Below are 27,204 nucleotides of genomic sequence, written 5' to 3'. Positions count from 1 at the left end.
AATGAATCTGGAGGCATATATAAACTTCCAAACTGTTTGGCTACTGTATTGCTATATACCTTGAAATGACTATATACATTTGTTTCATTCAGTGTGGTACTAGCCGCCGTGGCAAAATTTTTACATACTTCACATGAATGTTTTCTTAAACATTTTCTTAAAAAGATATCCACAAACATAGCCCAAGCTGTTGCCTTCTGGAGTGGCTAGAGTTCTATAATCATTTGTCTCTACTCTCAAAGGTTTATAGGGATTTTTTGGAACTTCCACAAGAATCTTCATTCTATTTATGTCTGTATCTGTAATACTAGAAAGAATCTCACTAGTATCTTCTAGACAGTTAGTTCCTTCTGCCTGTGTGAAATACTGAAGAGTAAATGTGTTTTTGAAAGCTCTGGTAACTTGAATATGAGTTGGTTTTCAATTTTCCACACAGTCCTGATTTATATTCATCGTCAATATGTAGGAGTGTCCTTCACTATGTAGGTTTTCCCAAAGTTACAGAAATGCAGAAATTGTTATCTGCCACCCCTCAATGAATCTCATTTGTCCAGTCGTGTTTTTTCCTTTTTTAATTTGCTGAAAAATATTTTCGTTTGTATCAGAAAATCAATTTGGTCTGATGTTCCAAAAAAAAGGTTTATTGAAATCTTTCGCATCGTCAAATCTATTTGAATTCAAAATATCAAACACTTAGGGCCAGTTGTATAGGTCTCGTTTATAGTTTAGTTTAAACTTGGGTTCAATCTTATATTTAAACTTAGGTTTAAACCGATAAAATGCTAAAATATATTTTATATATATTCCAGTTAAAAACTCGTAGACACGACAACATTGACAAGTGAATTGAAATTGACCTGCCGTCGGACATTGACGTAAATGTCGTAAATGCCATATGCAATTTGTTCATAAGTTCATAATCTGACTCTGTAATAAAATGGAATGCGAGAGCCACACTAACAGATGAAAAAAAAAACTCACAAAAGTCACTGTGGCGTATTCCTATGCAAATTTAGGCCGATTTTTAGAATAAATACCCCTACAGATGCTTTCGACATCCTGAACCTACTAATAAATTCCTGATCTATCCAAATGTTCATGGTGTCGATTCGCGGTAGAAAAAGTCGCAGTCTTCTTGGGTTTTCCACAATATTTATAACATCTATCTCATCTTTCTCTTCAAATAATACATCTTCAAATATGTCCATTATGAAAACATGAAAATATCTGGACGCGTCAAATATTTATAGGTTATAATACATAAAGTAACCACAAATAGTTGACACATCAGTATTCAATCAGAACATGTGTTTAACTGACGCTTTGTAGTTTAACTGTCCCTCCATCCATCAGTTGACAGTTAAACTCTTGAATGGCAGTCACAAACACCTATACAATGAACTTTATTCGTTAAACCAAAGTTTAACTAAAACTTGTGGTTTAAACTTAACCTATACAAGTGGGCCTTAATCCATTTTTTCAATGAATGTAACCGTTCCTATTGCTGCTGATGGTATCTGATGAAACTGCCATAGGTATTCATCACAGAATTTGATGAGAGACAAAAAGAGGTAGTTTAGCAAACGCTTATTTCATTTTGTTTTGAATCGTTTTCCAGATTTTTTTTTATATTATTGGGTTGATTGTTGTAAATCAAAACTACAGTATAAAATACAGATTTCTTAGTTTTGGGTTGCCTAGTTTGCTAATTATGAAGTGTATAAATCGAATGAAATTCTAATGTTTTTCGTTATTGATGATATAATCTAAGAAAAGACATATTTACTATTTATGGTAGATTGTCTGGAACATATGAATGAAAAGTAGGCTCCAAAAAGGTTATTTGAATGTACATTTGATACTTTGATTTTGCAAAGATTTCAGTGGAAGTAATTGTTTTCCTACAGATAAAAATCAAAACTTGATGTGGTTCAACAATTTTTTTGTTGTTGTTTGTTTAAAGGCGTCGACTACGAGGTAATTGGCCTTCTACTATTTGTTTGTTCAACATTTGATTTCTTCTTCAAATTTTTGAGTATAGCCCAATAGCTTTCATAAATTTTATAATTCTCAACAATTATTTTCCTTTGTAGATGTCTAGTGGAACTGGAGGCATATACTATTCGTAAAGTTCAATTTCATCAAATTAAACTCCTAATAAAAAGTCTGCATATTAATGACTCCATTATAATATGGTCTATAAAAATTTATTTTATGATTTTCGTTATATGTTCAATACTTCAATCTTATTATAATAAATAATAGAAAAACATCCTTTTTTTCGTCAATTAGAAATCGAAAAAAATGAATGCCGTCATCACCCTGCAAATTACAGCAAACCACAGCTCGACACTTGTTCATTTTGAAAGTAGACACAAATTTTCCACAAATACAAAACAACGACTCACTCTGTAATAATAGTCCATGCCTCAACTTGGCTCGCTTAGTAAATGCATCAGATTCAGTTGGTTGCGCCACTGTACATAAGTAAACTTACTTCAATGGGGTTGTTGCCCTGTAGGCCGACTGAGCATAAAATTCGAGGTGGGGAATCTTGACCCAAATATGGCGGAGAGTGAACTTACTTGTGTTTATTTCTATACGGTGCATTCGGACGCCATGTGCTGTGCTTATTCATTTATGGGTTTATAAGGTAAACTGTCTTTTCCCAATGTGATAAAAATAATGTACATTTTTTTTTATTTTAACAGATTTTATTTATACTAGAAAATCAACATTCAACAAAGAATAAGTATATGTATTTTTTTGGAAATTGAATTTCACTCTGAAATTCAAATAAAAACATTGTTAGGAGAACACTGAAAGCAGTATACCTTAGTCCATCTGAAGATAAGCCTTTCGAATATGCGTTGGACATTAGCTCTGGACATTGGCCCAATGAAGGTCAATCATGCATCAGTTGCCGTCGGAAACAAAATTTACACATTTGGAGGTATTCGTACAGGAGAATTTTCAGAACAGTACTCGATGGACATTAGTGTTATGGATACTGAAACTTTACGATGGACCCGTCATCCAGTTAGCGACTTACCATACTTCGAAAATAATATTTTCCCATACAATAGGTAATAGTTGAGATTTGATTTACTATGAAGATTAACTCCAGAAATAAATAAATTAAATTTCTTAAAATGCAGTAAAGAAACTTAACTTCCCTACACTGACTTATAAATAAGAGATTGTAAACATATTAGCTAAAAATGTATTTCATTCAAAGTACGGTTTTAGTTACAAATTATAGGAAACCACAGTTTCATCAACTTGCCAGTTCTCTAGCAAATCATTAACAAATAATAGTGGTCCTAACACTGAACCCTGAGGAAACCTAGTTTTTAACATCTCATATTTCTCTGATTCTATATATAACTCTGATCAACGTCCTTTCATATAGGAACTCAACCATCTCAGTAAATTATCCAAGTAACAAGTACTTTAAATGTATTGCAGAGGACACTGTATCAAGCGCCTTAGACAAGTTGAAAAAACTGCAAAATTATCAACAACTATCTTGTATTAACATATATGTTATATGTTGTTTACTGATAAGAAGCTTCACCTAGAATCAGGTAAAATAATAAGTCAATAATTAGGTAGAAGGTTATATGATTCAAATTATTATTATATAAAGCATGAATAAGGTAGAAATTATTCAGTATGGGAATGCTTGAAGAAGCTATTGTAGAACGAAACACGTACTTCAGTTTTGTAAACTGTCCAGTGAAAATCTAACAATAATATGTTATTTGAATATGAAATTATATGTTTGTAGGTATAGACACACCGCTATTGTTTACGGAGATAAAGTTTATATCTGGGGTGGTAGGAACAACCAAGCGTCTTGTTCCAAGTTATTTTGTTTTGATACCAATTTGCACTGTTGGACAACTCCAAAGACTACCGGAAATCATCCTAGACCCAGGGATGGTCACAGTGCGTCTTTGTGGAAAAACCATATGATTATTTTTGGTGGCTTTGAAGAAGAATTCAATAATTTCACTGGCTCCATCTATTCTTTGGATTTGGAAAGGATGCACTGGAGTTGCATGCAAATAAATGGTAACTTTTTAATGGATGTTTCTGACTTTGAAGTAAATGACAGGAAAGTTCTTAGTTATTTCATCTTGGTTATCAGGAAAACCAAGATAAATATTCACTAAAATGAGGTACCTGAAAAAGTAAAGAATATTCAGAGTTCAATTTAGTTGAAAAAAAAAACATTCGTTTTTATGTAATGTAATGTAATGTAATTTTTTTAAATTATGTGTTCTGTTATTGGGAAATTTTTTATAAAATTATGTTGATGACTTCGTTATTTATACAGTAATTTTGAGATCAGGAAAAGTAAAAATTATGGACGAAATTCAATGGGAATAGAGCGAAATTAAGAACCTTTGTCTCTTTTTTCATGGGCATGTTGAAATCAGACATCTCCATTGAGAATTATTGTAATATTGACTTTTTGATTTTTCTCTTATCAGGTCCCCAACCAAATTTACGTGATTATCATACCACCGTTGTGATAGATGATAAAATATACATGTTTGGAGGAAGAAAAGTTGAAATGCAATCTCCAGTATTTATTGGGAGATTACGTTTGGTGTACTGCAATACTGTTTGGTGCTTAGATCCTCAGGCCAGTACTTCTCTTTGTTGGCAAGAATGCAAAGTTACAGGTGACAAACCGATTGGTCGACGCAGCCATTCATCTTGTAAGTTATTTCCTTATTGTTTGATTGATAATTTGAATGAAGTTCTTTTTTTCTAAAAGATAACATATGAGCTCATCTATTATTTTCTTTTAATGATATCAATTTGTTTCTCGTCTCTCTTTCCTGCTTTTTCTCCTTTCCTGCTTTTTCTCCTTTCCTGCTTATTCTCCTTTCCTTTTTTCAAGTTTGACTGCGAATTATTTTGTTGAGAAAAATCTAAAGTTATTTGGGTCTTCTGCATTACCGCCTTTGAATAGAGGAATTACAAGAGTTGTTTTTAGACTCGCAGGGAATTTTCCAAGGGAAAAAAATTTATTTACAGCCATTACTAATGTATTCAACGCAGAATCGGAAAGGTTATTTAGAATTTTAACTGAAATTTCGTCAATGCACGGTGCATTTTTGTTTTTCTTTCCTTCAATATTTCTTTCAGCTCTAATGAATTTGTATCTTAAAAATGAAAGTTGTATTTTCATTCTGGAAACTGCCTGATTTACAAAAAACATAATATGGTTGGTACTCCGGAACATATAAATTACATAACCTTGCAATTAACAGAAAATAAAATACACCTTTCTGTTCCAAAAACAATTCAGACGAAATATTTTTTAATTTATGAATGTAGAAAGCTGTATAATCACATACCTTACGAAATTAGGAAGGAGAAAAGCTGTAATAGGATTGGTTCGATAATAATGGTAGAATGAGAGAAAACTAATTTTATTCAATCTCTATTGAATTTGCTGCTGTCAGCTATCAGCGTTTTGTCGAATTGAAAAAACTAAAACCATGAAAAACTGATTAAAAATACACTTAAACAATGAATAAGAGAACCAACAATAATTTATTATGGTATCTGAAACTTACGTAAAACCAAGCACACTATTCGTAACTTCTATAACAAATTCTGATAGTTTTTTCCCAGAGGATTATAATTTTCTTTCGATTTCTACGTCTATCGCTTACAGACTTGAAGAAAAGAATTTTATTTTGTTGCGTCCGAACATTTAGCAAAAACTATTAAAATGATGAACGGTCAGGTAGAGGCATCTAGTCGTATACTTATCAACCTTTTGAAGTAGAAACCTTACATTCTTAATGATAGCGGGTAGGAATGACCAAATACAGGATGATTCTGCTACAAAGCTATAGAACGTTCAGAAAACTTGTTAAAGATGCCCTTGCAACAAAAGCGTACTACAATTTTGATTAATATTACAATGAAACTTTGCTGTGATTTAATATATGTTTTTTTTGGTTGTTGTTTATATTGACACCTACACTTTAAATCATATTTTATACTGTGATATATCATATTTTATTGCCACGACATGTGAATTTATGTTCAAATTGTGTGTAGTTGTTTTTTTTTACATTTTTGAAAGGGACTTAGTGAACTTAGTTTTGCTCAAATTGTGTTTGAGTATTTGGGATTTCAAATTGTTTTTTCTTTTATTGTTTGAAGTGCTATACATACCAGATTTTTTAACAGGCTTTGTCAATAAGATAGTATTTTCTTGGACAATAAATTATATAGTTATCTATCTATAATATGAGTTAGCTGTAGCTGGTTAGATTGGAGCAATTTCTCCCTTGATTTATCACGTGAAGATGTTGAATTCTGCTATTTGTTAGTATCTCTTCTACTTAGTAACCTTTCAATAAAAAAATTTATTATTATTAAATAAAGGGATAGTTTCAAGTCATGAATATGTTTGATACTATTAATTGATTGGCATACTTTTTTCTTTTCAGTCGTGTACAATAATAAAATGTACATTTTTGGGGGTTATAATTGTACGAGAGGAAGACATTATAACGACATGCACGAATTTGATCCGAAAACGATGGTATGGAGAGAATTGCATTTTGAGGGAGAGATTCCTGGAGAGCGAAAAGAGCAAACATGCGTTGTCGTTGGAGACAGATTGTTTCTTTTTGGCGGATCAGGGTAATGAAAGTTGAAAATTAGTTTTTTTGTTAACCAGTTGTCTGCAGGTGACCTACTTGAACAATTTCAGCATGGTTCTACTGCTGTCGGATATAATTCAATATCCAGCATGGTATTAGCCAGGGAAGTAGTTGTTTTCCGACAGACGTTTAACAGACCCTACTGCGTAGGTAGTTGGGGGAGATTAATATTTCGAAATATTTATTTAGTTATTCTTTTTGTTGCTTGAGAAGACTATATAAGAATGATATTTGTGTTGCAGCCCAGAAGTAGCAGGAGTTTATGACTTCCGTGAGCAATTGATGGATAATACGTTTGTGGATTACGGTGATACGTTTGTGCTGGACTTCAAGCCGTCTTTGAAAACACTTTGTATTTTGGCTGTTAAACGGTACAAATTGGATGTATCGATACTACCAGAAAATATCAGGTGAGTTAACTTCCCTTGACAAATACTACAAGTAAAAGAATAAGTGAATTATAATAATTGTTTGCAGAAATAATGTTACCATCATTCGTTTATGCCATTCTTTCTTTTCATCACATACAGTAAATTATCTTTTTTTTTTTCAGAGAACTCCACGAAAACGTCTTAATTTGAATATAGACTCATTTGCAACACAGCGAGGAGTTCTTGAAGGGGGAAAATACTCTGCCGATCAGAAAAAGACTGCCCAAAATCCAAATGAAACGCCCGTATTCGAAAACTCGCATGAATTTTACTTGATATTGATGCCACCATAATCCACCCTTATAAGGGGGAAGTTCACTCTTATGATTGTTCATAATAATTTGTTGACCAAGGTTATCTCATCAGAATATTAGTATTTAGGTTACCCTAATGTACAAACGTTCATTAAAAATATAATACACAATGTAAGTGTAAGTACGAAATAATAATAAACTAATAAATAAAAAATAATATATAGTTATTTTGAAAAGTCAATATGATAACATCAATGATTTATAAAAGTTAAATAATGTTTTTATTTTATTTTTATAGTTGTTTTAATAAAATCATTAAAAATGAGAAGTATATGGATGTCAAAATAAATAATTATAAATACAGATGCACTCATATACATTTATTAAAATTAATTATCTTTTTTGATATGCTGCAATAAAGCTTGTTTGAAAGTGTGAATACTTTTGTTGTTTTTGGAAGAACCAGGCAAATTGTTAAATTTCCTCTGCAAAACAGACCATTCATTGCTGACCTTGAGTTTGTCCTGGATATATGGGAGCTTATATTGGTTCTAGTGCCATTGTTGACTTTAATTAAATTATTGAAATAGCTAAGGTCAATACCCTTTATTATTTGGAATCAAATCAAAATATGCTTTGTTACCCAAGATCTGAAAATCTTATTGGCAGAGTCTAGTAAAGTAAAACGTGTATATGGGCATTAAATTAACAAATATAAACTACAAAATAATGAACATTGATAGCCATTTCAATAACATGCCAATTACTCAATAGAGCCTAGGTAGATTTCTTCCACACTGTAATAGGGGCCTCCCAACAAGGAATTTTTTTACTTACTTTCTGATTCTTTTCATTATATATTCGCCTCATTGACATAAATGAGAAACAACACCGGTCCCAAAACGGAACCTTGTGGGACCCCACAGCCAATGAAACGTTCCTCTGATGAAATTCCATTCAGTAGAACATTCTGCCGCCGGCGCCGATGAGAAAGGTACGTCTCAAACCAAAGTAAAACAGATCCTCTAAATCAGTAAACTTCTAGCTTGCGAAGAAGTAGCCTGTTGTCTACATAATCGAAGGCCTTGGTTAGGTCACAAAACATAGCCGCCGCAGATTCTATTTCATTAAGATTGGTGTACAGTTTTTTCAGGAGTGAAAATATGGCGTCTTGTGTACCTTTTGAAGAGTGAAAGCCAAACTGGAATAAATTTATTATATTGTTTTTCTCGAGGAAGGATATTACTCGTTTCTTTACTAGTTTTTTTATAACTTTGGACAACACGCCTAGCAAAGCAATCGGTCTAACATTAGCTGGGTTGTCAAGAACGCCTCTTTTATGTAGAGAAATGATTGTGGTAATTTTCAGACACAATGGGGACATACCTTTAGAAAATGAGAAATTTATTCCCTCCGCCAATACACTCAAAGCCCTATTGGGAATATAAAAACCATACTTAGATAATAAGATCTGTTTGAGATTGATTACCACTGAAGAGAATTAAGCATAGTCTTTATAGGGGTAAGTCGGTTGCATTTCAGAATTATATGCATACCTCTGTTTTGCATTTTTTGTAGTCGACCAACTTATTTTGAGTCAAAAAATACAACCTTTGTGGCACCCAAGTCTAAATGTGGCTGAATTATACAGTTGTAAATGTGACCTTTCAGATGATACTATGATGTGGGGCCACTCTTGAAAATGAAGATATAATCAGCATGACTATTAAGTGACAGTGGTCTATCAATCATGAAGCCTAGATATTTCATCTTACTAACAATTTCAAAATATTCATTTCCTATTTGGATGTTCACTGTATCATGGTCAATTTCATTCAACTTTAAATCCATTTTCATTATTTCGCTTTTACTTACATTTAGGACAAGTTTATTGGTCAGTGAATATTCAACAGTTCGATCCATTACATCTTGTAGCTCCTCTATTGCATTATTTGAGTTATTATTTGATATGTATGATGAGGTGCCATCTGCAAATAGCTCAGTTGGTTGTCTACCTGTTAAATAGTAAATATCATTTAGATATTCAATAAATAAGAGTAGACCCAGTACACTACCTCACGGGACCCCTAAATCATCCACAGATTCTGTTGAAGTTGATGATTTAAAACTTTTGTAGTCAGCTTTCTACTTTTCAAATAACTTTCAAACCAAAGCAGTATGCCATTCAATTCCATAGTACGTCAATTTTTCCAATAGAATATTTCTATCGATGGTCTCGAAAGCCATTTTGAAATTTAGGAAGACTGATACTGCATAATTCCCTTCATCAACATGTGTTCACTTTGTTATACTGTATACTGGAGTGCCGTCTCACAAGAGTGATTTTTTCGAAAACCTGATATGTACCTCTTTCAAAGAGGTGATCCACTTCATCCGTTACCAACGCCTTTGATAATCTCAACCGCTTTAGTAGACAAATTATCAAATATAAAAATGTGCAGACCAATAAACCTGAAAAGTTTACACTCTCTTTTCACATATTCATTATCAAATCTGCATTAACAGTTCAAATTGTATGTTCACTTTGGATAATCATTTTATAGGTATAAATTAACATGTTGGATACCATGTAGTTGGTCCATGAATGAATACATTTCTTTCTTTCATGTGCGGTTACCCAATAAGAATTCACTGATGCACAAGGTCTTCAATATAATCGAGGATCTTACCATCTTGGATTATGTGGGTTAAAGTCCACAATTTAAAGGTTATCTGGAACAATCCCTAACACCAAGAATGATTCTATCATATTAACTTTATGTATGAGAACATTGTTCTTCCGATAATAAAGCATTTCTTGATTGATTGATTGGTTGAAGGATGATTTGATCCCAACTGACATCTGGGAACATGTACTGTTGACACCAATATTTGCTGTTTCAAAGTTGCCTCGACTGCTCAAAACATTTCTGGAAATTTATATTTTCTTTAAGCTTCTTTTACATCATTTACGTTTGGTAAAATGTCAATCAGGTCGTTTGAAAGATTGATTACCATGACTTGATACAAGAGAATCTAAGATTACCAAACGGCAAAATTCACAACGAAAGAATACGAAGTCTGTTGAAGAAATAAGGCGAATTTTTATTTTTCTCAAAAAATATTTACTCATTAATTTATATTTTGTTCCCTTCAAAGTGTCTCCCTAAGATATAAAACACTTGTGCCAGTGTTTTTCCAATCCTCGAACCACTTTTGGGATGCCCTTGCATGAGCTCAGCCATTCAATTTTTATCTCCTAAACCATCGCAAAACGCCGACCTTTCATGAGTATCTTCAATCTTAGGAACAGAAAAAAGTCGCAGGAGTGCAAAACTGGTGAATTCGCTGGCTGAGACAGGATTACGGTGTTATACGCGTAACCCGTGAATTTTAAACATTCACCTTATTTTTTGAACAGCACGTAGGTATTTCTGACTTAAAAACCATGAGAATTTCAAACTGATTTCTTGAAAAGAAAAAGATATTTTAGTCCTAAAGTTTAGCTTGAAGAATGAATGTACAGACACAGTGACAAGTTGAAAAAATTATTCAATTCAACCATGAATATTTTTTTCCTACTTAACAGTACAATACTCCTGACATTTGTGTCAATACCAGAATGTCATCGTCATTTCATCCAGGTTTGGAGACCAGCTCCCCTACCCTTTTGGCTGATTGTTGGTCTTGAGAGGGACCAATGGGTTCATGACTGAATTGGTGACGGCATGAAGTCCTTAGACATCAGTGCCGCCCTTCACGGGATACCCCTACCTGGCTGGGGTGGGATGGATGAAAAAGTTATTCATCCGTTAACGGGGAACATGAGGGCCTCATTCGACAGAGTGTCGGGGCCTTCTATAGCGGGAGGGGTTGTCTACAGCATATTCTGTGGCTTCCCTAACTAACGGGTTTTCATGAGTTTCCGTTTTTTCGAAAACTCTCTCATTCCTCGACTGAATGGACTGCCGAATGGAAGGCAGCTGCAAATCTCTGCGGGTGGCTTCATTCCGCACGAACCAAGGAGCATTCACAATCATCCTAATTATCTTATTTTGCAACCTTTCCAGAATGGAAATGTTGGACGGAGTCGCTTGTCCCCAGACGCCTGAAGCGTACATGATGACAGGCTTGAACATCGTGTTATAGATCGTGATTTTGTTTTTCAAACTCATCTTTGATTTTCTATTGATCAGAGGGTACAGACTGGCTATCCGACCCTCGATCTTAGATTTGACGTACATAATGTGCGGGTTCCAAGTGAGCCTACGGTCTATCAAAAGGCCGAGGTACTTTACCCGCGCTTGCCAGTCAATCTCCCTTCCAGAGATTCTCACTTTTCTGGCTGGAGAAGATAGTAATCTTCCCATGGTTATCGCCTGAGTCTTTTCCGGGTTTACTCGGATCTTCATTTTGTGTCAATACCGTACATGTTTGATTGATATTTTTAAATTTCAGATTGGACATAACTAGCATGTACACCCCGAACAAAATAACTTTCTCTCTCTCTCTCTAAATTTGTTGGACGTTGTCTCCCACTCGGGCGCATTTGTCCAGGCTCCTCCTATCAAATCGACAGAAGCTTCGTCGGGGGTCGCAACGGTCTTGCTCGAAGCAATGCTGCCACCCCTTTTTTGTCGAACTTTTTATAATAAAAAACGATATGCTTTTTACTGTCGCCTCCTGCTCAGGAGACCTTTTGATTTTTTCGCATATATATTTATTGGGTCGCCTTCTCCTTCTTATATCGGCCAAACAATTGTCAAATTCGGGAAAAAAGTCAAAAACTTTGTTGTTTTTCCTCCACGAAAGAGTGTGAAAATAATATTTTTGTGTAACGTGTTGTAAAATGATATAAGTGATATTATAACAAAAATATTTTGTAAAATGTGACGCGTCATATATACATTCATGTATAAAAAATTATGAATAAATCTTGACTTGATGAAATTGTTTACAGTGAACTGATGTCATTAATATGCATTTATTGTAAATATAATTTCAAGCCACATGTTTATAACGGGTGATTTTTAATAGGTATAGGATTTGATTTTCAAACGAAAAATTTGAAAAAATTGATAAAATCTTTATTGGAATCGGTAGAACGATCAATATAATTTAATGTTTGAAGATGATTTCATGCAAATGTTGTCCGCAGCTCCTCTTTAGATAGCCTATGCGCAAGGTCCAATTTTAGCACACTCTCTCTAACATATCGACCGGTATTGCATATATAAATGCTTCAATATTGACTTCCAAAGCGTAAAGCGTCAGTCGTTGCTGGTTTATCCCTATAGATGAGCCTTTAACAAGAAATAATCCAAAGGCGTTAAATCACACGATGTAGGCAGACAAGTGACGGCCTCAAACATGAGATAAACTGTTCACCGAAGGCGCCTCTTAATTGGGCCATTGTTTCGCGTGCCAGATGCGGCAATTTTACTTGTTAACGTATCCATTCAACTAGAAATGAGCCTCGTCGCTAAACACAATTTTTCGATAAAAATGTGGATCTTCCTTCAAGTTTTCCAGCGCCCATTCACCGAATGTTAGACGTTGTGGGAGGTCGTGTGGCTTCAATTCTTGCACCAGCTGTATCTTATAAGGTTTTACACCCAAATCCTTTCGCAAAATTTTCCACGTAGTGGAGTAACAGAGGCCCAATTGCTGCGAATGGGCGCGAATCTACATTTCACAGTCATCACGAACACTGGCGGATACAGCTGCAATATTTTCTTCGGTCCTCACTCTACGTATGGGTGTTGGTGGTTTAATGTCTAGTAATGTAAACTGGGTTCGAAATTTAGTCACAAGCTTCTGAATAGCTCCCTCAATAGACCGATGAAACTGCCCATAAATTGGAAGAAGTGCACTATGCACTTTCTTCACCGAGTATGAATTTTGATAATGACGTTCAATAATTTGTAAGCATTGTTCATTCATAAGTCGATTCATGGTTAAATTATAGACCAAACTGAACAAGTTTGATAATGACACAAAACACGATTCACGCGTGATCTGTCGAAAACTGTGTTGCCAAAAAGATACCAGCAAAAAAATTACTCATTATATACATATGATCATCATTCGATGTTTGTGATATAATTTAAGGATAGTATGAAATAGATTCATTAATATAAAGATTGTTACAGCGTTCAAAAGGGTATTTCGATTTTAAATTTATTTTTATATGTAGGAGACTTGTGTGGGAATACCCTGTTTGATTATTAGAATTCTCATCCGATCTGAGTTTAAATATTTCAGTTATTATATACCTATCAAACATTGTTTTGTGTTTTATTTCACGTACCTCAATACATTCAACAACTATATTAAAAGGTAAGACAGCTATTTTCCAATAGAAACACTAACAAATAAATTGATATTGAAGTCATTGAAAAAATTTTGCTTCAATATTTTGTATGAAATTGACCTCATGGGTAGCCACAGTGTGTTTTTCTAGAAGCATGCAGCTCCTGCTCATTATTGTAGAGGAACATTTGTTTCTGTTCAATGACAAATGGATAAAAAGAGTGGCCTCTCAGGTCTCTTTCACTTGAATGGAATGAATTCATGAACATTTTGAAAATATTTACTGGTATAAGTTCCTTCGTTAATATAATTTTCTATCAGAGAAAATATAGCATACTGAGTCCAAAATGCGATTATTGTTTGTCGGTTTTTGCATCTTTATTAATGTAATGAATGTCAATAAACTGCAATAATAACAAAGCTACCAGTGGTGCACGTCTACTTTGGATCAGTCTATGTATATTTTCTGTCTTTAAGAATGAAAGTTAAGATCAGTACTACTGACATCATTGAACCCCAACTGAAAATTTCTCATTACTTTGGTTTTGACATATTTGTAAAGTATGCGCTAACTAAAATGAGATTTTGATGCGCATTTAAAATCAAATTGTATCGGCTCCGGAAGACAGCTAATAGTCATATAAACTGATGTCAATAGTACATTGGCGAAATATGACTTAAGTGGGTGGAGTCTTTTAACACAGAACGATTTTATGTTTCTGCGCTGACTCATTTCAGTTGGCGTCGACTATATTCAGTTTTATTCATATAAATTTTGATAATGCATGCATCCTATATCCATTATTGTAGTCGTTTCAGTGATTGAATGAGTCAAAAAACTGAGATATGATGATCAAATAAAAATAGAGAGGGAGAGATTTATTATAAGAGAAATGAAACAATTATGAATTTATTATTAGGTTTTCACATGTATTCAGTAAGCATACTTGAAGATTGGCTGTAAATTAAATGATCTGAAAGAACAATTCGTTCAGGCCAGTCTAAAATGAACTAACACCTATTAGAAAACAACTTTTCCCCTGGCTAATACCACGAAGAGGATTGGATTATATCCAACGGGCCAATTGCAGAACGGTATCAGTATCATTCCTCTAAACAAGCTGAAGCGAAAGACAAACAACAAATTTGTCATCGCTCCATCTGGTAAACAAAAGGTACTAACCAACCGCATATCCAAAATTTGCACAATTTCTCGTATAAGGATAAAAACCTTCACATATATTCAGTTGACATTCTTGAACACTGGCTGTGAACCAAATTACCTGAAAGAACAATTTCTTCAGGCCAGTCTTGACTTACCTACACTGTAGGTCAACTTTAGGTTGATGATGGCCATTCTTTGCACTGATGAGAGGCCAAATAGCGCAAAACCGGCCTGCAAGTGCATCCGTTCTTATAAATGAAAATCGATTCCATCGCCAATATGCAGGAAATACTTCTGCAAAGATTCCTGCACCAACATCTGTCCATTAACCTACAGTGTAGGTAAGTCTAGACTGGCCTGAACAAATTGTTCTTTTAGGTAATTTAATTATTACGTTGTGTCGGAGGTAAAACTGATTTCGTGGTTTCGAATAGTCAAAAGCAGTCGCACAGTAAAGCCTTACGAAATTTTGCCCGAATCCACTTTCAATAATCAGCTGTATAACTATTTTGAACCGTCCTAGATTCGTTCGAATTGCGAACTCGAATACATCTGCCTACAGTATTCCACGGAATATTGTGATAGATATGTTGGTAACCTTGAAAACCTACCCCACTGTACGTCACTGTGGTATACTGTTCTCATTTATTTATGTGTTTATAAGGGAGACTACTTTCTCCCAATCTAAAGAAAATAATGTGCAAATTTCTTGTACTCTTAATTGATCGTGTTTACATTAGAAAATCACCATACAATTGAACATACAAATTGAATTTCACTCTGAAATTCAAATATAGAAACATTGTTAGGAGTGCAGTATCCCCTAGTAGTCCCTCAATCTGGAGATAAACCATTCGAAATATGCGTTGGATATCAGTTCTGGAAGGTGGCCCAAAACGGGTCAATCATGCAGCAGTTGCCGTGAGACACAAAATTTACTCATTTGGAGGTTATTGTACAGGAGAAAATTCAAGAGAGTACACTTCGATGGACGTTCACGTTCTCAATACTGCAACTTTTCGATGGACCCGTCATCCAGTTAGCGACTTACCATACTTCGAAAATGATGATATTTTGCCATACAAAAGGTAAGAGTTGAGATTTGGTTTATTCTGAAAACAACTCGTTTGCACTATGACTGTAACTGTGGTGTCATTTGCCTACATCGTTATTCACAAGTCTTGCATGTACTTCAGCAAATTACTAATAAACGAACAATAGTGGTCCTGAACTCTGAGGAAACCTAGTTTTCAACATCACAAACTTCTCTGATCATATATTTCATCAACGTCCTTTCATATAAGTACTCAACCATCTCAGCTAACAAGTACTATAAATGTATTGCAGAGGAATTCTAATGACAGTGTATCAAGTGCCTTAGAAAAGTTAGAAAAGACATCAAAATCATTGACATCTATCTTGTATTAACATGTATGCCGTAGAGAAAGTTATCAGAAGCTGTGCTAATGAAATAATTTGCTAAAGTCATGATTTGAGTGTGTCATGTATTTTAGTTTGTGGTATACAACTATTTTCAAAGACATTCATAATACTAATAAAAAGGGAGTGCTAAGTTCTGTCTAAATAGACTTAGCTATCTCTTCTATGTATTGTGAAATCTCAACTATGTTGGAGTTACATCTGAAAGCAATGTTCCCTGTCCTTGGTTCCAAAATGTGATTGCTTCTTCTGTTCCCTATTTATTATTCTCCACGTTTCTCTAGTTTTATTAGTAGTTTTGAAAGTTTTTTTAGAATAGTAACTAATATTTTGTCTTATGCTCTTAATCTTCTTTGATGAAACTTTTTCAATTTCATTTGGTAATCTTATTGTAAGCAAAGCCAAAGCAACACAGTAGATAATAACTTACACCAAATAAAATAAAATATATTCATATGGACCACTATTTTCTTTCACTATTTTCGCTAGCTCAAGTGTATACATTTGCGAAACATGTTGTGATTATATTTTTCCAATAAAGTTTGTGGACATCAAATCGTGAGGTGTAGTTTTTGAAATTACTATGGATCTTCATCAAGTAACGGCCAAATCAATCAGAATCAGGAAAAAGAAAAAACAAAACATCTGTGTCGGATAAATCAGTAGTATATAAATTGACTTGTGGTTCCTGCCCAAAACTTTCTATTGGCTAAACTGGGTAAACCTTTTCCCAGAGAATAAGAGAACATAGTAGTAGTTTGTTGAATGTGGATACCAATTCCACATTTGCAAACATTAATTAGTATATTTTCATTGAACGTCTGTAAATTAGGGTAACCTAAATAAATAATTATTACTACTGTTACTACCATCTTTTGACAGAGGGACATGAGTTCAACTATGATTATGAAGTTTTACATAAGTATAGAAGGCATGAAACTCAATCTTTCAGAACGCTTAGCAATTGAAAGATTTAAGAATATAAGTCAATAATTTCGTAGAAGGTCATATGATTCAAATTGTTATTATATAAAGCACAAATTTGGTAGAAATCATTCAGTATGGAAATTCTTGAGGAAGATTTTGTCTAGCGAAAGTCTAACAATAATCCGTTAGTTGAATAAAATATTATATGTTTCTAGGTATGGACACACCGCTATTGTCTACGGAGATAAAGTTTATATCTGGGGTGGTAGGAACGACCGAGAATCTTGTTCAACATTATTTTGTTTCGATACAACTTGGCACTGTTGGACAGCTCCAAAGACTACTGGAAATCCACCTCTAGCCAGGGATGGCCACAGCGCGTGTTTGTGGAAAAACAATATGATTATTTTTGGTGGCTATGAAGAAGATTCCGATTCTTTCGCTGGCTCCGTCTATTCTTTGGATTTGGAAAAGATGCATTGGAGTTATATGCAAATAGATGGTAAACTTTTAATGGACGTATCCGACTTCTCTGGCCCTTGAAGTGAAAGACAGGAAAGTTCTTAATTATCCCAGGAAAATCAAGATTAATATTAAGTAAAAAGAGGTACCCAAAAAAGTAAAGAATACTCAAAATTTATTTGAGTTTATTGTAAGTGTACTTGGGCTACATTCAAATTTTTTCGTTACCTTTATGAGAAAATCACTTTGAGAGAATTTCATGATAATAATAAATATATTCAGCGGAGATTGAATCCGTTGTCGGGAATGAGAAGAGCCAAATAATTTGAAACTATTCATTACCTACTTTCATGTTGATACAAGGTGATTGGTCTGATGTAGTCCTCCTCGACCCTCAAAGTAAGATGATATTTGTCGTGGAGTTCTCGGCTCCAGGTGAAGTGAATATCGTCCAAAAAGCGGAAGAAAAATATTGGGATCGTCTTCTCTCTGTACACTCTATTCAGTTCATTCTGTTGAGTCTTGTCTACTCTCGAATCTTAAGAACATATCAGTTTGCTGCACTGTAGCAGAAATCATCTACTTAGCACAAACTCTTCCCAGATCCAAGGATAGTCTTGTGATACCTTGTTTGACAGATATTTCGATGCACCATTTAATTACAGACAGTAATGAAGTTTGTTTACAAATTAATTTCGTGCATTGTGGAATGTTTATTGGGTTATTTCGTTAGGAGCACCTCTTATTCTAACCGTGAGCTCTGAAGTAGACCTTAGCAGTGTAATGTATATTTAGATTTCACGAATCCTCACAAAAAAATCTAAGTGCGTCATTTCAGGTAATCTAGTGAGTCATTCAAAGGGACCTTGTTTGCCTTTCAACGTTTTTGGACAATTGTCATCTAACCAGCCAGTCATAATGAAGAGGTACCTTGTCTTGCCAGTTTAAAACTCATTTGAGTTTGTCAATTATTCAAATCGGTAGACAGGCAGATTTAGTCCCTTAGAAGAGCCTACTAGACGACCTGATATGATGCCTTCAGATGTTTATGAGGGGTACGATACACAGTCGCAGTTCCAAACTTGTGGAAATCCACCAAACGATAATAAAACTGCTAATCTCTTAGGAACGGCACAACCGATTTCCAAAAATGAAAAATTTTTTTTTTTAAGAAAAAATTGATCCTTTTACCAGCCAACCTTTCTCAGAAAAATTATTGTCTCTCTTACCAAAAAGTACTAAAAATGATACCTTTTCACGTGAATTTTGTTTGACTTTGGTGCCCCAAAAGTTGAGAAGGGAGAGGAACTATGTAAGTCCACATTGTATATAGGAAAAATATGTAGTAAATCATCAATAAGAATTCTAAATCTAAATCATAGACGAAATGTTTTTTTCTGTTCAACTGTTATTTTTATAATATCTCTATGTTCTGTTATTGTAAAATTTTTCTATAATCTTCTCTATAAAGTTATGTTGAAGATTTGGTTATTTATACAGCGATTTTGAGACTTGTATGAGTAAAAGTAAAAATTATGGACAAAATTCACTGGGAACAGAGCAAAATTAGGAACGTTCTTCTTTTTTTTTTTCATGGCCATAGCGAAGTCGGACATTGCCATCGAGTTTTATTGTAATATTGACTCTTTGATTTTTCCCCCATCAGGTCCCGAACCAACTTTACGTGATTTTCATACCACGGTTGTGATAGATGATCGGATATATTTGTTTGGAGGAAGAGGAGTGGAGAGCGAACCTCACATGAATAACGGAAGAAGGTTGGTGTACTGCAACAGCGTTTGGTGTTTGGATCTTCAACCCAGTACCTTTTATTGTTGGCGACAATGCAAAGTTACAGGTGACAAACCGGTTGGTCGACGTAGCCATTCATCTTGTAAGTTATTTTCTTATTGTTTGATTAATAATTTAGTAAAGTTCTTTTTTTCCAATACATACAGATACGAGCTCTTCTATAATTTTTTTTTAATGATATCAATTTTGTTTCTCGCCTCTCTTTCCTGCTTTTCTTTTCTTCAATCTTGACTGCAGAATATTTTCTAATAATATGCGTTAGCTGTTGCTGGTTGGATGGAAGAGCAATTTCTGCCTCAATGGGGAATATTCCTCAATTTGGATTATTGCTGCAAATGCAATTTGAACAAAATGAAGTTGAGTTTAATTCATGAGTTCACTTCGAAAAATATTCAAGTTGATTTTTCAAGTGTTGGGTTTTGATTTTTAAAGGGATTTGTTTCTAATTCACATATTGGCAACATCGCCTAGAATGCTACATCGGAGTTCAGGTTACCTAGATAATCTACTTAAAAAAAGAAAAATTATCTTTATAAATCAACAACTAAGGCAAAATATAAATTATAGTTCAATACCACCTCCACAAGCCACATAAACAACAGTTGTTTTGTTATTTATTTATATAGAGGAAGATAGGTTAGGTGCACAAAATGTCATATGTCACACAATGTCTCGGAACATAAGTAAACAGAACAGCATGCCAGGTAACAGATTCATTGTCCTTTATTAGCTATAACCGATGTTGCCAAATGGTGAAATAGATACGAATCCCTTTAAATGTTGAATGCATTATTTCATTCCTCTTTTTTAAGTATTTAAATAATTTTTTAAAGAAAAAGGTTGAAATGATAAGTTTAAAATGCGTTGTTTTAGAGCTCTTTTAAGCAAACCACTTGATTTTCGTCAGGAGCAACATTCGCCATTCATTATGTGCAGATGTTGAATTCTGATATTTGTTAGGTTGGGTTAGTATCTCTTGTACTGAGTAACCTTTCAATAAAAGCATTCATTATTATTATTATTAAGTAAAGAGATGATTTCAAGTCAGAAATATGTTCGAAACTATTAATTAATCAGCATACTTTTCTCTTTTCAGTCGTGTACAACGATAAAATGTACATTTTCGGCGGTTACAATTCTTTAAGAGAAAGACACTATAACCACATGTACGAATTTGATCCGAAAACGATGGTTTGGAGAAAATTGCATTTTGAGGGAGAGATTCCTAGTGAGCGGAGGAGGCAAGCGTGCGTTGTCGTTGGAGACAGATTGTTTCTTTTCGGCGGAACAAGGTAATGGAAGTTGAAAATCTGAAATTGAAGAAAAATGAGTTTTTCCATATGAGTGACAACTCTTAAAAGTCGAAGCTCGCAGGATTAACAAGGTCTTACATTTTAACGTACGATCCCTAAGGTCCTGTTTGCATTATATTTTATAAAGAACTTAACATTGTTTCTCTTGCTTGAAAAGACTATAAAAGAATGGTATTTGTGTTGCAGCCCAGAAGCTCCAGGACTTGTTGACTTTCGTGGGCAAAGTATGGATGATAGGTTGGTGGATCACAGCGATATGTATGTGCTAGACTTCAAGCCGTCTTTGAAAACACTATGTATTTTGGCTGTTGAACGGTACAAGTTGGATGTATCGATACTACCACAAAATATCAGGTGAGTTAACTTCCGTTGACAAACTTTGCAAGTAAATATATTTTTATAATCTCATCACAGAATATTGATCGTTCAAAATATGTACAGTTCAAGAGAATAATAATAATTGATTGCAGAAATGCTGTGACCACCATTCATTTATGCCATTCTTTCTTTTCATCACAATATTTTAGTCTGAACTTGCCTTGTAGTAAATGAACTTTTTTTCTAGAGAACTCCATGGAAAGTTCTTATTTTGAATATAGACTCATTTAACAACACAGCAGCGAGTTCTTGAAGGGAAAAAATACTTTGCCGATCAGAAAAAGACTGCCGAAAAATTAAATTTTTTATCTGAATAAAACGCCCATATTCAACAACTAACTTGAATTTTACTTGAAATTGATGCCACCATACATAAGAATGTAATCCACCCTTATATGGGGAAATTCATTTTTGTTATTGTTCGTAATAATTTGTTGACGTAGGCATTCTCATCAGAATATAATGTCGTTATTGCCACCGATGAGAAAAGTTGGATATATCCCTTTCAAAGGGTAGTTTACTCTTGCGATTTTTTATAATATTTTGCTTAGGCTTGCCTATCGAAATATTTTTATGCATTCATTGCCACCAATGGGGAATGTTCCTCAATTTGGGTTATTACAGCAAATGCAAGTTTGATCAAAATAAAGTTGAGTTTAATTCATGAGTTTTTCAAATTCACTTCGAAAAGTATTCAAATTGATGTTTCAAATGTTGGGTTTTGATTTCTAAAGGGATTTGTTTATAATTCACATATTGGCAACAGCGCCTATATCAAGTTGAAATAATTTATACGTACCTAGATATTCTACTTTAAAAAAGGAAAATTATCTTTATAAATCAACAATTGAGGCAAAATATAAATTATAGTTCAATACCACCTCCACAAGCCACATAAACAACAGTTGTTTTGTTATTTATTTATATAGAGGAAGAAAGGTTAGGTGCACAAAATGTCATATATCACAGAATGTCTCGGAACTCAGAACATAAGTAAACAGAACAGCACGCCTCTGAAATATGTCATCTTTGTTTGTCTCATACAGATAACAGATTCATTGTCCTTTATTAGCTATAACCGATGTTGCCAAATGGTGAAATAGAAACGAATCCCTTTAAATTTTGAATGCATTTAAGTATTTAAATAATTTTTTAAAGAAAAAGGTTGAAATGATAAGTTTGAAATGCGTTGTTTTAGAGTTTTTTTATGAAAACTACTTGATTTTCGTCAGGAGGAACATTCCCCATTATAACAGTTGAATCTACTCGTTTTGGGTATTAGGTTAAGTTGGGAGATTAAGTTGGTAGACAACACCCAAAAACTTTTGAGCTGTGATTTTTCATTATCGAAAGATAGCGGATGATGTTGATTACTTTCAACCATAAATAATTTTTTTTCTACTTAATAATGAATTATTCGTGGCTTTTGTGTGAATACAGTACAGGTTTGATTGAATTTTTTATATTTCAGATTGGACATAACGAACATGAACACTCCGAACAAAATAACTTTATATCGGCCAAATAATTCTGCAGGATGAAATTGTATATAGTGAACTGATGTCAATAATACGTAATTTATTGTAAATACAATGACAAGTTATGTTTATATATACATATAATCTATTTTTAATTATTATTTGATGTTTGTGATATAATTTAAGGATAGTATGGGATAGATTTATCAATATAAGGATTGTTACATTTGTTATAGCTCTCAAAAGGGTATTTCGATTTTAAATTTATTTTTATGAGAAAAAGATTTGTGTGGTAATACCCTATTTGATTATCAGAATTCTCATCTGATCTGAGTTTAATATTTCAGTTATTATATACCCATCAAAAATTGTTTTGTGTTTCATTTCAAGTACTTCAAAACATTCAACAACTATATTAAAAGGTAAGACACTTGCTTTCCAATAAAAACATTAACACATCAATTATGAAATCATAGAGTTTTTCATTATTGATGTCTAAAATTTTTTTTTTAAAGATATTCCCAGATATCTGATTATCGAACATTGGTCGATAATTACTGTTGATGCTGGAAAAAATAGTGTATTTTGAATGGCTCCTTGAAAAGTCATTTCAAACAACATTTTTTATGAAATTGCCTCATAAGTAGCGACAGTGTGTTTTTCTAGAAAGATGCAGTGCCTGCTCATATTTGTAGGGAAAATTTGTTTTTGTTCAATGAGAAATCGACAGAAAGAGTGGGCTCTTAGGTCTCCTGACTTGGCATCTCTTCACTTGAATGAATGAAATGCATAAACATTAAAAAATATTTACTTGTGTGAGTTCCTTCATTTAGATCTCATACAGTGTATTTTAAATCTTACAATGGGCTATATCTCACGAACAAAAGCTGATATCGAAAAATTCTTGAAACCGTTTCTAGGATACTAAGGGGGAACTAAAGTGACTTGAAAAAGAACTCACCCCCATCAACCCCCTAGGCCCCACCCACCAAAACTCAAAAAGTTTAAATTGCAAACCCCTACTTGTGATACATCATTGAAAAGACTATAAAAAATGCTATCCAATGATATAAATAATAATTGTACAGGGTGAAGCAATAATTGTGAAACTTTGGCTTAAATGGAAGATTTAATGAGTTTTTTGTTGAACTACAAATTTATTAAAAATGTCAAGTAAATGTTCAAAGTGGGTTCCGTTGTTTTGTAAACAATAATACAGCCTATTGTCAAAGTCTGCACCGAACTTTAATATCAGCCGGCTTACTATGACTTTTATTTGTAATGCTACCTTCCGGACTATTATTTTGAATAATAGGTGTCTGTCGATACTTTTTTGTTAAATAAAAACTTAATTTGCCGTTTTTGCAAAACAAGTTGGAAAGATCTGATATTTGGATTCTGTCAGAGTCAATAATTTTTGGTTTGTTTAAGACTTTTAAATGTCATTAGTTTTCATCATTTGTACGATCTGTACTGTCATTCAGCTGTAGTTGTCACGATGGTTAACACTATACCTGAGGGCGTGGAGATAATTTTCATTTCCCAGAACCAGTGTTATTTAAAAACAGCTCAAATATTTCATGAAAGGCATCCGGACAAAAATGTAAGTCACGTGTGCGTCCGCGATTTAGTTGAAAAGTTTAGAGAAACGGGATCAGTGCAAAATAAAAAAAGGAATGCCCAAAGATTACTTACTGAATGAAGCAACCCAAATTGAGGTCCTTGGAAATTTTGCAATGGAGCTACTGTATCAACACGTCAAGTATCTGCAGTGAAAGGACTTTCACATGAGTCGGTTAGAAATGTGTTGAAATTACATAAATTTCACCCGTACAAAACACAAATTCTTCAAGAACTAAAGTCTATCCAATCCAAGATAGAGTAAAACAAAACAAAGCCGAAGCGTAATGTTCACGTGATCGCCCAGTGTCAGAGGGAAAGGGCAGCGTTTATTGGTGAATTCGCCTTCTTGGTACGAGTTCGATACCAGCACACGGTTGTAATCAGTCGTTTGCGTGTTTGTGTGGCGTGGGTAGTATATTGTTTAAAATTGTTTTCCAAGATGTCTAGTACAGACACTGCTGATGACACTGTGAGCTATCCTCTGAGTCCAGCCAGGAAACGATAAAAAAAGACATTTGAGTGTTGAGATGAAAGAAGTGATTTTAAATGTGTTCAAGAAAGAGATGGAAGAAATTGAGACATCGATTGTCGACGAAGTCGTATCGAAAGTTTCCGATAAAATTGGAGTGTGTTGCGCTTCGATTTACAATGTTTTACGGGAATATGAACAAAATCATACATTTTCCAAACTGAATACAAATCAAAATCGTCATACCATTATAAAATCAATAGATGATGAGTCCAGCCAGGAAACGATAAAAAAAAAGACATTTGAGTGTTGAGATAAAAGAAGTGATTTTAAATGTGTTCAAGAAAGAGATGGAAGAAATTGAGACATCTATTGTCGACGAAGTCGTATCGAAAGTTTCCGATAAAATTGGAGTGTGTTGCGCTTCGATTTACAATGTTTTACGGGAATATGAACAAAATCATACATTTTCCAAACTGAATACAAATCAAAATCGTCATACCATTATAAAATCAATAGATGATACTGATAAACATGCAATCAGGAGGAAAGTGCATGAGTATTTTTTCAGAAATGAAATACCCAGATAGACAAAGTACTCACAGAAATAAATGAAGATGTTTTATTGCCAAGTTTCAAGCAGTCAACATTCCATAAAGTATTGAAATATTTGAATTTTGTATGGAAAAAACGAGGACGCAATAGTTTATTATTGGATAGAGAGGAAATTGTGTTATGGAGGAGAGAGTATTTCACCAAAATTAAATATTATAGGGAACAACAGAGAACAATTTATTATATGGATGAAACCTGGGTTAATGATGGTCACACTACCCCTAAAGTATGGGTCGATGAAACTGTGACCTCAACTAGGAGGGCCTTTCTAGATGGACTATCCACCGGATTAACAAATCCATCAGGTAAACTTATATTTATATTAAGACCTGCCTCAATCTCAATATATAAAAAGTAACCCTCGTATTTGTTTCATTTAGTTCTTACCTCTTCATAATTTCAGGTAAAGGAAAACGTTTTATTATTTGTCACATCGGCAATGAGAAAGGGTTTGTTGCTGAAGGGCTGTGGTGTTTCGAGTCGAAGAAAACTGGAGATTATCACGAAGAAATGAACGGTGAATCTTTCGAACAGTGGTTTTCCAAAGTTCTACCCCATCTGGAGGATAATGCTGTGATTGTAATGGACAATGCACCTTATCATTCGCGACGGTTAGAGAAGATTCCGACAACGTCTTCAAAGAAGGTTGAAATCCAAAATTGGCCGCGATCAAAGAATATTAGCTTTGAAGACTCAATGCTAAGAGTACAGCTACTAAAAATTGTCAAGGAGCGCAAGCTTGAATATCAAAAATATATAGTCGATGAGATGGCAGCAGGCCAAAACAAAATTGTCTTTTGTCTGCCTCCATACCACTGCGAGCTCAATCCCATCGAGTTAATATGGGCGGATGTGAAGAATTTTGTAGCTCAGCATAACACCACGTTCAAATTTGTAGATCTCAAAGTACCCAATATCCTGAAAAACTGAATGTTTGGGCAGGAATATTAGGCGATGCTATAATTAGTCCCTTGTTCATACCAGGAAATTTAAGTGGCGAGAATTATCTCGATATGCTGGAAAACACCATCGAACCTTTAATTGTGCATGAATTAGAGAACCAAATGGACGACCAAGGCAACCTAGCTGTAGACGAAGATTTGCTGCACTTCCAACAAGATGGAGCACCTCCTCACTATGGAGCTCCAGTTAAGCACTGGTTGGATACTAATTATTCGAACAAATGGATTGGAAGGAGATGTCCCATTGAGTGGCCACCGAGGTCACCAGACTTGGCGCCACCTGACTTTTTTCTGTGGGCTCACCTCAAGTCAGTTGTTTATAAAACTCAAGCTGCGTCACTTGGGGAATTGCGAGAAAGAATTACGCAAGCATGTCGCGCCATTACTAGAACATTTGCCAAAGTTCGTGAAATATTTGAATATAGGCTGTATTATTGTTTACAAAACAACGGAACCCACTTTGAACATTTACTTAATTGACATTTTTAATAAATTTGCAGTTCAACAAAAACCTCATTAAATATTCCATTCAAGCCAAAGTTTCACAATTATTGCTTCACCCTCTAAAATGATTATTTATACCATTGGATAGCATTTTTATAGCCTTTTCAATGATGTATCACAAGTAGGGGTTTGGAATTTAAACTTATTGTGTTTTGGGGCCTAGGGGGTTGATCGGGGATTCGATATCAGCTTTCGTTCGTGAGATATAGCCCATTGTAAGTTTTAAAATTGACACACTGTTTACTGAATATAACAAACAAGGCATCAAAGATGTATGGGTTTGTAGTTCGCAACTCTAGGCAATTCAACAGTATTACCTGAATCAAACATTTGTATATCACTCTTATCAGAAGCATTT

At 34.1% G+C, this 27,204-nt stretch overlaps 3 protein-coding genes and 1 long non-coding RNA gene across 4 annotated transcripts; 3 read left to right on the top strand and 1 right to left on the bottom strand.

Annotated features, from left to right (window-relative positions):
• Positions 1 to 2,865: 2,865 nt before the first annotated feature.
• Positions 2,866 to 7,605, top strand: LOC141482603 (kelch domain-containing protein 3-like). Its single transcript, XM_074176141.1, has 6 exons — positions 2,866 to 3,086; positions 3,791 to 4,077; positions 4,500 to 4,730; positions 6,486 to 6,681; positions 6,944 to 7,111; positions 7,255 to 7,605. The coding sequence occupies exons 1-6, from the start codon at positions 2,866 to 2,868 to the stop codon at positions 7,280 to 7,282; spliced, it is 1,131 nt and encodes a 376-aa protein (XP_074032242.1). The 3' UTR covers positions 7,283 to 7,605.
• Positions 3,890 to 10,304, bottom strand: LOC111504765 (uncharacterized). The gene is made up of 4 exons (XR_002722042.2): positions 10,077 to 10,304; positions 9,462 to 9,858; positions 9,262 to 9,401; positions 3,890 to 4,188 (listed from the first exon to the last, which is right to left on the bottom strand). It is a non-coding gene; the product is annotated as an uncharacterized lncRNA (long non-coding RNA).
• A 5,164-nt stretch (positions 10,305 to 15,468) lies between these two features.
• Positions 15,469 to 23,043, top strand: LOC111504764 (kelch domain-containing protein 3). Its single transcript, XM_074176135.1, has 6 exons — positions 15,469 to 15,951; positions 17,446 to 17,732; positions 19,359 to 19,586; positions 20,601 to 20,796; positions 21,004 to 21,171; positions 22,667 to 23,043. The coding sequence occupies exons 1-6, from the start codon at positions 15,725 to 15,727 to the stop codon at positions 22,734 to 22,736; spliced, it is 1,176 nt and encodes a 391-aa protein (XP_074032236.1). The 5' UTR covers positions 15,469 to 15,724; the 3' UTR covers positions 22,737 to 23,043.
• A 2,253-nt stretch (positions 23,044 to 25,296) lies between these two features.
• On the top strand, positions 25,297 to 26,930 carry LOC141482602 (uncharacterized). Its single transcript, XM_074176136.1, has 2 exons — positions 25,297 to 25,685; positions 25,784 to 26,930. The coding sequence occupies exons 1-2, from the start codon at positions 25,565 to 25,567 to the stop codon at positions 26,308 to 26,310; spliced, it is 648 nt and encodes a 215-aa protein (XP_074032237.1). The 5' UTR covers positions 25,297 to 25,564; the 3' UTR covers positions 26,311 to 26,930.
• Positions 26,931 to 27,204: the final 274 nt, after the last annotated feature.

Source organism: Leptinotarsa decemlineata, unplaced genomic scaffold (genome assembly GCF_025532065.1).
Source record: "Leptinotarsa decemlineata unplaced genomic scaffold, Ldec_3_MD MMD2_tig00001621_RagTag_RagTag, whole genome shotgun sequence".
Classification (NCBI taxonomy): Eukaryota; Metazoa; Arthropoda; class Insecta; order Coleoptera; family Chrysomelidae; genus Leptinotarsa; species Leptinotarsa decemlineata.
Note: the sequence above shows the minus strand (reverse complement) of the source record. Positions and strands in the feature narration are given on the sequence as shown.